General features: G+C 34.9%; 1 protein-coding gene across 4 annotated transcripts in view; it reads left to right on the forward strand.

The window, feature by feature from the left end:
- Positions 1–11,054, forward strand: part of PPP3CB (protein phosphatase 3 catalytic subunit beta) — a 42,002-nt gene extending 30,948 nt beyond the window's left edge. Inside the window, exons 11-15 of one of the 4 annotated variants that reach the window (XM_063102450.1) lie at positions 67–93; positions 2,135–2,219; positions 2,931–3,028; positions 7,946–7,975; positions 9,439–11,054. In XM_063102450.1, the coding sequence (XP_062958520.1) occupies positions 67–93; positions 2,135–2,219; positions 2,931–3,028; positions 7,946–7,975; positions 9,439–9,617 (419 nt within the window). In that variant the 3' untranslated portion in view covers positions 9,618–11,054. The remainder of the gene's footprint in view (positions 1–66; positions 94–2,134; positions 2,220–2,930; positions 3,029–7,945; positions 7,976–9,438) is intronic. The other 3 variants (XM_063102451.1, XM_063102452.1, XM_063102453.1) reach the window with 3 other exon arrangements.
- The last annotated feature ends 569 nt before the right edge of the window (positions 11,055–11,623 follow it).

Here is an 11,623-nt window from a genome sequence, read left to right on the forward strand (position 1 = left end):
TTTTATTTGTCTCAACCACCTTTTCTCCATCATTCACTTCCTTTTTTCTGGACTCTCCATCTGAAGAACGGCTCATATATGGCAATAAAAAAGGTACAGACCAGACAGAGTAACATTGTTTTGAAATATGACTTCATAAATTATCGTCATGTCCATGTAAGTTAGCATTGAGTAATGTTTATGCAGAGTCCTCTTGGGCCTTGTGCAAATTTAGTTTAAGTTTTATCTGAGTTAGTATTTGGTGTTTTTAGAAGTCATATTCCAAGATATCTGTCTTTCTGTGCATGGAAGTATTTTTCCCTCTTTTTCATTCCAATTGTTTTAAAATTTCATTCTTTTGCTTATTTGTAATGTTTTGTACTTTCCCTGCATGATTAGGGGTGTTTGATTGTCTGTCTTATTCCCTAAAGTAATTTTACTGTGGACATTTACTTTAATACGATGCATGATGTGTTTGTAGACTGATTTAAAATCCTGATTTGTACAGTGTTTTTATATTCCTGTGAATTTTTTCATTTGAAATCAGTATAGTTTGCATATCATTTGGTTTTACAGATATATAAATTAAGTCTGAAAATATGAATGCCCCTCGTTATAGCCCTCCTCCCCAACCCCCCACTGCTCATTCCCAGACTAGCTATTTTAAAAATTCTTTCAGTTTTTAAACAAAATGTCTATATTAATTCATTAGAAGAGAATCAGACTTACTTTGTGTCCTTGGATAAGTCACTTAATAAACTCAGTTTCTTTTTCTGTAAAATGAGGAGATTGAACTTTGCAACATCCCTAATGTCTTTCAAATTCTAATATTGTATTATCTTAGGTATTTAGTAATTTTTTTGTCATCTTAAAAAGACCTGTTTAGTGCCATGATGCCCATTCAGTTTTGAACTTGTGAAAACTGTAGCTTCAGTGCTCATAATATTACCCTTTAAAACATCATAAACATGGTTGTGGAACCTATTTTCTCTAAAATGTCTTTTATTTTCATCTTTGAAATTGGATTTCTTTTTTCTGTTTTCTTGCAGTTAGGTCCAGTCATCATCTTAATTTTTAATTAGGTATATTTGTGGGCTGCTTGAATTTTAAATGAGATGTTCTAGCCCAGAAGACTTATGGTTGTTTAGACCTCTGTATACATAAGGCCCATTTTGGTCTAGTGTCTTTAGCCTTTCCTTAACCTTCTCCTTAACCAAGGTGCTTCCATATGTGTGTTTTCATTGTGTCGAAGCACAGCTCTAAGGAACCGCACTCTTGGGTCCAGAGTGATTCTAGTTGCTATATATGAGATAACAGGATTAAGATTGTTGTTCTTTCTGGAGGCCAAGGGAAGGAAGATGTACCCTTTGAGTCTTTCTCAGTGAAGGATCCACTTATTTTGGTATATTCTCTTTTGTGTCAGTGATAGATAGCCTTAAAGATAAGGAGTAGTGACCCTTAGCTATGTTTTTCAGAGAGTCTTTTCTCATTGTTTATGTCACACTCACCTAGAAATGTAAGAGCTTGTATATACTTGCATGATTTTAAAGGACACCTAGTCCATGAGGTTGAGGTATGCATTGTTGCTGAAATGCTGGTATGGTCTTTAGTTTGGGATTACCTACAGAGTAGTCCCTTCATACCATTATTTTTAGACCAACTTAGAACAAGGAAGCTTATTCTGTTGTAGTATTATGGGATATTTTCAGCCTGCATGTCAAAGGCTTTTATGATAGTTAAACAGAAGACTACAAGGCTATTACAAATTCTTGTCTGTTAGTCTGCATGCCTTAGGCTGTCATAAATTAAACAGAGACCGTAGGATTGTTAGCAGTTTTTTGTCCTCTGGTTTGTAATGCAAGTTGGGCTCATTTTTTTTCCCGTTGCTGTTTTACTGATTAGTCAGTAGTGTGATCATAAAATTTATGGATTACTTTTTGTTTTTATCTGTATTAGACCCCAGTATTAGACCAGTGCTGAACTAAACATTGAGGGAGGGAAAAACTTTTTGGCATGAGTTCATCTAGTCTCCTCCATGTGAACTGATGGCGGGGGGCTTGGTACTGGTTCAGATGAACGTGGAACAGGCTAATAGAATAATGCAAATGTGAATGCCCTAAACTTGAGCCTTTCTTTCTTTTTATTCCCTTGAAAGTAGGTTCAGCTGCAGCTCGGAAAGAAATAATAAGAAACAAAATTCGAGCAATTGGCAAGATGGCAAGAGTCTTCTCTGTTCTCAGGTAATGATATATTTTCCTGATCATTTGTTTTGTAGAAATTATTTTATTGTACTTGATGGGAGCATTGTCCTGCTTAACATCTAAAAGCAAACAACATGGTATCATTCTTCCTGTACAGAAGTTAGTTGAACATTTATATATTGAAACACAAGCCCCTTTGAAACTAGTTTTTTTGACCCTTGTGATTATTATTGCTCACCTTTGGTATTTTTTGTCTTTCTGTGATGAAAGACAAAAACACTAAGTTTACACCTTAAAAATTAGAGCAGGATAAGAAGGAGAGAGTGCTTTTTAGAGTATTCCTGATGAACTTGCTCATCCATATAGGAAGTCCCTGTTGCTAGAGCCACAAATTGCATTCCTGGGATTAATTCAGGAAGACCAAGTTTAAGGTTGCAAATGAATAGGTCAGTCCTTAAAAATTTGTTTGCAAAACTGATTACCTCAGATGTTTGAACTTTAGAGCATATGAAATGCCATATTTACCATATTTTCTCTATTGTATGATGCCCATTGTATATGCCTCAATTGTAAGGTACATCCTCATATCTGAAACATTTAGAATATGGATGTATGTCTTGAAATTGAAGAAATATGGTAACAACAATGGATGTCATAAATTATATACATGGCCTGCATCTGGGCCCCATCTCCCCTTTTAAACTAAGTACTTATTGGAAGTCTCTGATGTTTGTTATCTCTCCGATATAGGGAGGAGAGTGAAAGCGTGCTGACACTCAAGGGCCTGACTCCCACAGGGATGTTGCCTAGTGGAGTGTTGGCTGGAGGACGCCAGACCCTGCAAAGTGGTAATGATGTTATGCAACTTGCTGTGCCTCAGATGGACTGGGGCACACCTCACTCTTTTGCTAACAGTTCACGTAATGCATGCAGGGAATTCCTTCTGCTTTTTAGTTCCTGTCTCAGCAGCTGACACAGGCAGGGTTCTATGTGATAGGTAGTATCTGATTAATACCTGACCAGGGCAGAAAACTGATAGAATGGTATTCCTTTCATTCGAAAATAATGATCAGTTCCTCAGCTCTTTATGAAATGATATGGGAGCAGCTCATATCGTAATGTCTGAAATATTTATTTATTCATTTGTCTAATTTGCCCTTTTCTTTTTAAAAGCCCCAGTTTTGGAATGTGAATCAGGGAAATCCATATTACTAAAATGGAAATGTAATTCCAAGTTTCTTATTTTTTAAATTTATGTAATTGTATTAGACTATGCTTATATTTTTAAATCCTTAATTTTAGAGTTACCTATCTGCTTGGGTCCCAGAACACTGCTTATGCACTTTACTTGCCAAAAGATTTGTGCAAGGTTTTGTACCCTGGTAAATGATGCCAAAGTTTGTTTTCTGTGGTGTTTGTCAAATGTTCTATGTATAATTGACTGTCTGTAACATGCTGTTTCCTTCCTCTGCAGATGTAGCTGCTTTCCTAAATCTGTCTGTCTTTCTTTAGGTTAGCTGTATGTCTGTAAAAGTATGTTCAATTAAATTACTCTTTCAGACACTTGCTTGTCTTTTGATGTAGAAGCAGCTTTGTAGCACCTTGTTATGAGGTTTGCTGCATTTGTTGCTGCACTTTGTGCATTCTGAACATGAATGTAACATTAGATACCAAGTCATTGTTATAAAGGGTTGAATATAAATCCTGTAAGTCAAAATTGAAAGGGTGTTATTATTAAGTGTGCCTTTATGTTGCATGAAAATAAAAAGAATTATACGTAAAGCATTCCTGTAATCTGGCTCATTGAATATTTTATATCTAAAAAAAACTAACTTTTTTTGGCGTAAATATCTCTGTAAACACTGGATTAGCTTTTTGAAAGTCCATTACAGATTAAATAGAAGAGAGTGATGTGAATGTTACAGAATATACACAGTAACTCAGTCTAGATTTCTTTCCCTTGTGGTTGGAAAGCAAAAAATGTGATGTGGAAAAGCCTGAATTTATGTTCTACTGTAGCTACTTTTGACAACCCTCCAAGGGCCATTGTTCTATTAAAACAGGCAGCAAGCGATCTGATGTTTACCTTAGAGATGATTAACATTGTTTTTTGGAGCTACAATTAGTGATTTTTTTAAGAGAAAAAATGGGATATTTTAATTTAAAATTTTGAATAAATTTAAACTACACTGACTTTTCACAATTTTATTTCACTCAGTCCCATAATAAACGTTTTTCAATAAAAAGAATTTTTTCCTGTAGACAAGTAATGTTTACTTGTAACCTATACATATTCTATTTTATATCTTATTGTACTGTCTGCTACCACCACTGGTAAGCTAAGTACAACTGTGATTTGAAATTATAGTTTCAAAATTTCATTCTGAATGAGTTTCTTCTTTTTAGTAAAAAGAAAATTCTATTCTCTTTACACTCCTTGCCCTTTATTTTTCTTATTATATTGTAAACATTAGAAAAATGAGCTAGAGCTGGCCGGTTAGCTCAGCTGGTTAGAGTGTGGTGTTTTTGGCCAGCCGCCAAAAAAAAAAAAAAGAAAAAAATGAGCTAAAAAGAATTTCATGAATATGCATTAAAACAAATTAAGCAGATTTTAAACATTCAATAAAACTGACAAAGATGTTAACAGAAAAGGGTAGATTTTAATAGTTTCAGAAATGTTATACCCTTCCTCCTCTGTTCAGAAAAGAAAAACAAAACTGAAAGGGTATCACACTTAAATAAATCTTCACTACAATCATCTCTCAATTATCCTTGGATATATTATTACTTTATGTTGTATCCATAGAAAACCTTGCTTTCAGATTTCACAATTAGCACCTGCTAATTACATGCTTTGCTTTGTTGACAGCTCAGCACTTCTATTTATTCTTAATTTGCATGCAGCCTGAATCTCTTTCCTACAACTTCAAAACCACCCTCAACTGCAGGGAAGGTTTGAAAGACAGCAGCTTTGCTGAAGGGACTGTCTGTTCCCAGCATAGAGTGAGTTGTTGGAAGGAGCTGAGCTTATGGGGTCTAATTTGGGAAATTAGATAGCTCCCTAGTTCTGCTAGTGATGGCTCTTGATAGCATGGTTTGAGCATTTGGTTGAAATTATTTCACTAGCATAAGATGAACCCGTTTTGAAACAAATAACAAAACTCATACAAAAGCTGCATCTGTGTGATTTTTTAAAAAAATTATCCAGCATTTTTAATTTCAGTGATGTGTTCCCTGATGTTAGTGTGTATAACTGAGAGTTAAGTATTGCAAAAACAAAATTTTTAAATTCTAAGGCCTCAGTCCTATTGTTAGAAAATAAAAATTATCTTTTCAATAACTTTAAAGTTAATTTACATCTTTCTTGAGTGTTTTTACAAACTGCACAACTCTATTGGAGTTGGATTTTTATGTTCATATTTTATGTATGTTTTCTTCATGGAAATTTGATTGGGAGCTAGCCCTATAATGCTACTTTCACCATGACCTACATGGGAAAATATATGGCCATCTCTATTTCAGTAATGTCGAATTCCTCTTGGTCATTTATCCTGTGTAGTATTGAGAAACACAGTTTGAGGCAGCATTATACTCAAACTTATTAAGGCCATGCCAAGATGCCCTATATAACTGAAAATAGAGGAGAAATAGTGCCATTCAGATAGAATTTTGCAATTTTCAGATCTCTTTCTTTCCAGCTTAATGTTTAAGCTTCAAATGACTCTCTTTCATTTCTAAGCATTCAAGCTTGACATGGTATGCAATTTTGAATGTGGTATCCATTTTGTATTCTGGAAAAGATTTAGGATCAGTAGAGTCCTCAGGAAAGAGCAGAGAATGTAATTTGACCTGGAAAATGCTTTATATATGAAACTAAAAGCCCATAGAATGATTTTAAAACTACATTGTCACATTTTATAATTTGGAAAATTTATTAACAAATTTTTTAACTACTGATACAATCAAATAGATATTAATTTTCATACTTATATCAGTTTTCATTCTTAATTTTTTACCGTATATAATACAAGTTATGAAATGTTTCACATGGAGTCACTCTGTTATCACAAACTCTTTAAAACATATTCTCATAGACATTTTATTTTTCCCTATCTAACTTCTAAATTATAAAGAAAATTGTTCACATTTTGAAGAATAGGAGTTCCAGGGCTGATCAAGTAGAAGTGGGTCATTTATCCCAGTTTTCTCTCTGGGCAAGTTGCAAGAGTATTTTCCAGGCATACAGGGCTAGATTTTTTAGATGATGATTTGTACAGTGGGAATACAATAAGTGTGTCTACTTTGATTTGTAATATAAGTTAGAAGTTAAGGAAAATTAACTTCCTTTATTTGGTGTTCATCCTACTTCTTTTGGATCCCCAATTCACTTTACTATCTGGTTAAGATCAACAACAATTTCTAATTTATTTTAATTCCATATATTCTTCAGTATCCTTTCACATTAATATCTGCTTTGGATAAAATTTATCATTTCTAAGTCATGTTTATTGCTAAAGATTATTTCAGGAATAATTATTCTAATTGGTCTTTGTAGAAGAAGCAAAGTACGTGTTTTGGGACATTATTGTTACAGATATTCTAAGTGTGGGCACTTTGGTTAAAGAGGAGAATGGGCATTCTTATGAAGTAATATTGTTCTCTGCAATCTTAGGTACTTGTCCGCAGGTCCTTAGTGTGAGCTCTGAATTCAAAATCAGAAATGAGCCAAAAAAGAATCTTTGACTACAAAATGTGTCTAAATGTGTTGAAGTTCTCTAAATGGGCCAGTGACAAACTATATACCAAGAATGCATTTCTCATTTATAATATTACATATATGTACACCCATATCATGAAACAATTAGGATTTATAGCCTATAAGACCTCTGTTCCATCCCTTAAAGCCTCTCTCATGGGCAGAAGGGTTGAAAAGATGCTCAGTAGCCTTTCTTTCTTCACTTAAGAATGCAGGCTCTTAGTTCCTGAGGCAAATTTCAATTCATGATAAACTGAATATAAATGGATTTTTAAAAGGCTATAGATGTTAATATCTTTAGATATTTGGAACATCGATACTGGAATAGAAAGGAAGTTCCTGGTAAACAAGAGGGGTCCTTTTAGGTTCCCCACAAAGAACAGAGCTATAGAACTGTTCTGCTTAGAGTAATTCACTAAGTTTATTGCCCTTAAATTTCATTGTAGCCATACCAGCTTTTGCAGTTTATGCTTTGCCTTATAAATTAGAAGTGACAGGAAAAGCATTTCTGATCCCTTCTAGTTTATATCTTAGGGAACCAACTTGTAATGAGTATTGTTGCCATTAGGCATGAAGAAAAGACTTTGTTTGCTTTTCTGCTACAATTCTATCATCATAATTTTACCCTAGAGAATTTTCCTTTGATTGTGATGGATGTGAGATAATAAACATAAAGGAAAATTCTAAGGTCATTAAAATACTGAGTTCAAGATGGTTAATTAATACTGGAGTACATTTGCATGGGTTCTAAGGTGTCTGTGTTTACAGTAGGTCTATGTGTTCTGTGCTCTAAGTGACGTTGTCATAGTGCTGTGTGTAAACTGTGCTGTGTCAGGAATGGGGGACTGGTTGGGCTCTCTAATATGGGTACTATTTATGTTAAATTGTAAATGATGATGTAGTATGGGGTACTGTGATATTTTAAGTTATCATTGCCTTTTCTGCTGTACAATATGACCCTTCTCATCTTTCTCATTCATTTTGCATGCCTCTGCTCACTTCTGTACAGCCACAGTTGAGGCTATTGAGGCTGAAAAAGGTATGATCAGAGTCCTTGTGCTGGGCAGAGATCTGTGGTGTGTGGGTGGGCATCAGAGAATGTCCTGTGGGTGTGTCTTATTCCTAGTTTGCACAACCCAAGATGAATCAGAGTCACTGACTCATCAAGTTTAGCAGTCACATTTCTCTCTCTCTCTTTAAAATCACAAGGGCTGATGTCCATAGTCTATTTTTTTCCTTCTTCTGGTGCAATACGCAACCAGACTTTAATGTTCCTGATTTCTTTAGAATATAGGTTGTTACGCTATGTTTTATAGCATTTAAAGTTGCCTGTTTTAATGGAAATCTCTAAACAGACCCTGCAAATAGAGATGTTTCATATTTTGAATGATTCTATGCTACTCAAAATTTTTTTCCCTAAATGAAACCTCCCCTTGATAGAAATATGTTTGACTTTACTCATTTTCAGTAATGCCCCTGAGAGTGCAGGAACTGTTATTATAATGATTTTTTTTTTTTTTCTGCAATCTGGGCTATAGTTTACTGATAAGATTATATTCATGTATATCATATGTTGGCTTGATATTACACATTGCTGAATGTTTTGCCACTTGTTTGATTCATGTGCACAGACTGAATCCCATGGACTGCACATATTAAGCTACCAGATAATAACTAGTAGTATGGAAATCTCTTCTATGAACATTTTAGTAATGGAGGATGTATCATTCTAGATGAAGTGAATGAGAAACCGTATAATTGGTGGAGAATTATTACTAATTTTGATTTGGGTTTCCAAAGAATGTGCAGTAAATGGCCAGTGAATTAAAGAGGACATCTAAAATATGAAACGTAAATACTTTTTGCTATCAGCCAATCACAAATCTAACACCTGGAGGCATTTCCCATCTTTTTCGTTTCATATTGGTGGTGATGGGGTGATGATATATTCACTTCCAAAATAGTTCTGATCTACTAAATTTTAACTTAGTTTTACCTCTTTCTCCTCCCAAGCTCTTGGTACATATTTGAATGTTGAGGATTAACCTTATTTAGCCTCCTCACTTGCCCTTACTCTTATTGCTGCCTTACTGTCATAGTCACTGGTGATTTTAGAGTCTGAGGTAGGAAATGGGGAAGGGCAGGGTGTGTGTGTGTGTGTGTGTGTGTGTGTGTGTGTGTGTGTGTGTGTGTGTGTGTGTGTGTGTGTGTGTGTGTGTGTGTGTGTGTGTGTGTGTGTGTGTGTGTGTGTGTGTGTGTGTGTGTGTGTGTGTTTAAGGCTGTGCTAACACTTGTCATCTATGAAGTTATCATGTTTATAGTTAGGTTTAAACATTTCACATTTAAGGAGAAAGCTGGAATAGTGCTAGGATTCAGTTAAAGTAAGATTTAAGTGTTGCTACTTACAGCTAATTGCTTTCTTCTTAAAAATCATTAATTATGTTTTTGAAATCTCAGAAATGTTTTTCAATTACTGACTTATCAAATTTGCATTTTGTTAAGCAATACGAGGATTCTCTCCACCACATAGAATCTGCAGTTTTGAAGAGGCAAAGGGTTTGGATAGGATCAATGAGAGAATGCCACCCCGGAAAGATGCTGTACAGCAAGATGGTTTCAATTCTCTGAACACCGCACATGCCACTGAGAACCACGGGACTGGCAACCATAGTGCCCAGTGACCCACGGCTTCCCAGGGACTCTCACATCTCGGGCCCCAAATGGACAGATCACCCGAGGAGCTGGAGGGGTTGGCCAAGCTGACTGTAAATGTCACAGTCCCTCTGAAGAAACCATTGTGCTTTTGAGACCCCAGCCCCCTTCCTGGATGGAGGCTTGAGGGCCCTGGGACATGTGCTATTTGATAAGATTGGGTCATCGCTGCCAAATTGGAGAGCAGTGTGCAAGGGGCTTGGGGCAATTTCCAGTGGAGGCCATTCACACCTCCATTTATGCTTGTGGTTCACACATTTAAGTTTACAAATGAGATTTCTTTTCCCCCCTCAGTAGAATTAGATTTTGTTTTTCAACCATGACTTCAAATGCAAATCCTAAGAGCAAATGTGGACTTTTTTCCCCCATGAAATGTCTTTAAAGGATGAATTAGTATGGTCTTAAAATATATTTCTGAGGTTACTAGCTGTATTTCAAATTGTGGGCAAAATGCTAAGAAACCCAGTTGGCATTTATACAAAATGCTGACCTCAGGTCTATAGTTCTTAAATGTGGCTAATTCTGTAACATAGTCTTGGTATTTTTCAGTTTTGAATGCATAACCTATTTCTAGGCAGACTGTCTTACTTGAACACAAATCTAAAACTTAATGTAGAATCTTTTTTGCCCAGATCTTTTGAGATTTACACCCCAGAGATTTAAAAAGAAAACCTCTGAATTTCAAAATTATGAAGAATTACAGAATTACTCATTTAAGGTACTTTAAGAGAAGTTTGTACATTGTCAAAGTAAATTTTAATTCAAATCATGTCTGTAAAACTTGACGTATTTTGTGTATGCATGTTTTCATTTTGCAAATATTTAATATATAGACCTATGATGTACAGGTACGACATGTATAGGTTACCTAGATGTTATGAGAAATTTTAGTTTATTGTGAGTACTCAAGTTGCTTAAACAGCCACCAGGGTGATTTGCTGCTGGCTTTCAATACTTTTTATGTTTTAATGCAAAGGAAATTTTAAAATGTTCTGGAAGTGTTTTTGATTAAGCAATGCAGCCTAGAAGCAATGGTTCTGTTCAATCATTCAGATATTAGTGGAAGCATAAAAGTCAAGACTGCATGTTGAAATTTTTCTTTTGATAGTTACAGAACTGCTTGGTTAAACTAAATGGAACCATGTGCTAATTCTTCACAATTACTGACCTGTATTGATTGCCACTGTAGTTTGGTATTTCCCTTTACTTTGGTGGCCTGCTTCCCTCATGCCCTGGAATACAACTAAGAGCTCCAGGCAGCGGAACCATCTGTTGTTTTGTTTGCCAGAAAGTGCACCCTGTATGGTCTCCTGTCTAAGTTGGAAATATTATGCATGTGCAGGACTAATCGAGTATTTTATAAACAGTAGCACACAATAAATTCCATGCATGGGCCGCTGCTCCTATCTCTGTGTTGGGTTTTATTTGGGAAGATGCAGTCTGATTTGGCCTTTTGATGGAAATCAGAAAATCCTGTTAATAGAGCTGGGATATCCTTTGGAAAATATTATTTCATGGATAGTTCATGATGATTTGGTGAATTAAATTCTTGTCTTCATAAATTTTGCTTTTTTAAAAATACTTTTATTATTCTTGTTTCACATGAGCATTAATAATAGAGCACTAGAGGACTTTGGATGCCTAATATAGGCCTCCTAAATCTAATACATATTTAAAATCACTGTTTTCCTTATCTTTTCATTGAATGAAAATATGTTATTGTCTAGAATTGGTAATTTATTGGGTGTTTTAATAATAAGAAAAAATATTGTGTTTTCCTACCGTCATATTTCTTTCTTCTTTGCCATAATCAAAATAAGTATAGGAATTTGCAGATTGAGGGAAATTAGGATATTGCTTAACACTTTATAGTATAATCAGATAATAACTTTAATTACAGTTCTCCACAATAATTACAGTGATATGCATCATAAAGCATTAATTTAAATCAAAATATATATACTTGCCTAATTCC

Source organism: Cynocephalus volans, chromosome 7 (genome assembly GCF_027409185.1).
Source record: "Cynocephalus volans isolate mCynVol1 chromosome 7, mCynVol1.pri, whole genome shotgun sequence".
Lineage (NCBI taxonomy): Eukaryota > Metazoa > Chordata > Mammalia > Dermoptera > Cynocephalidae > Cynocephalus > Cynocephalus volans.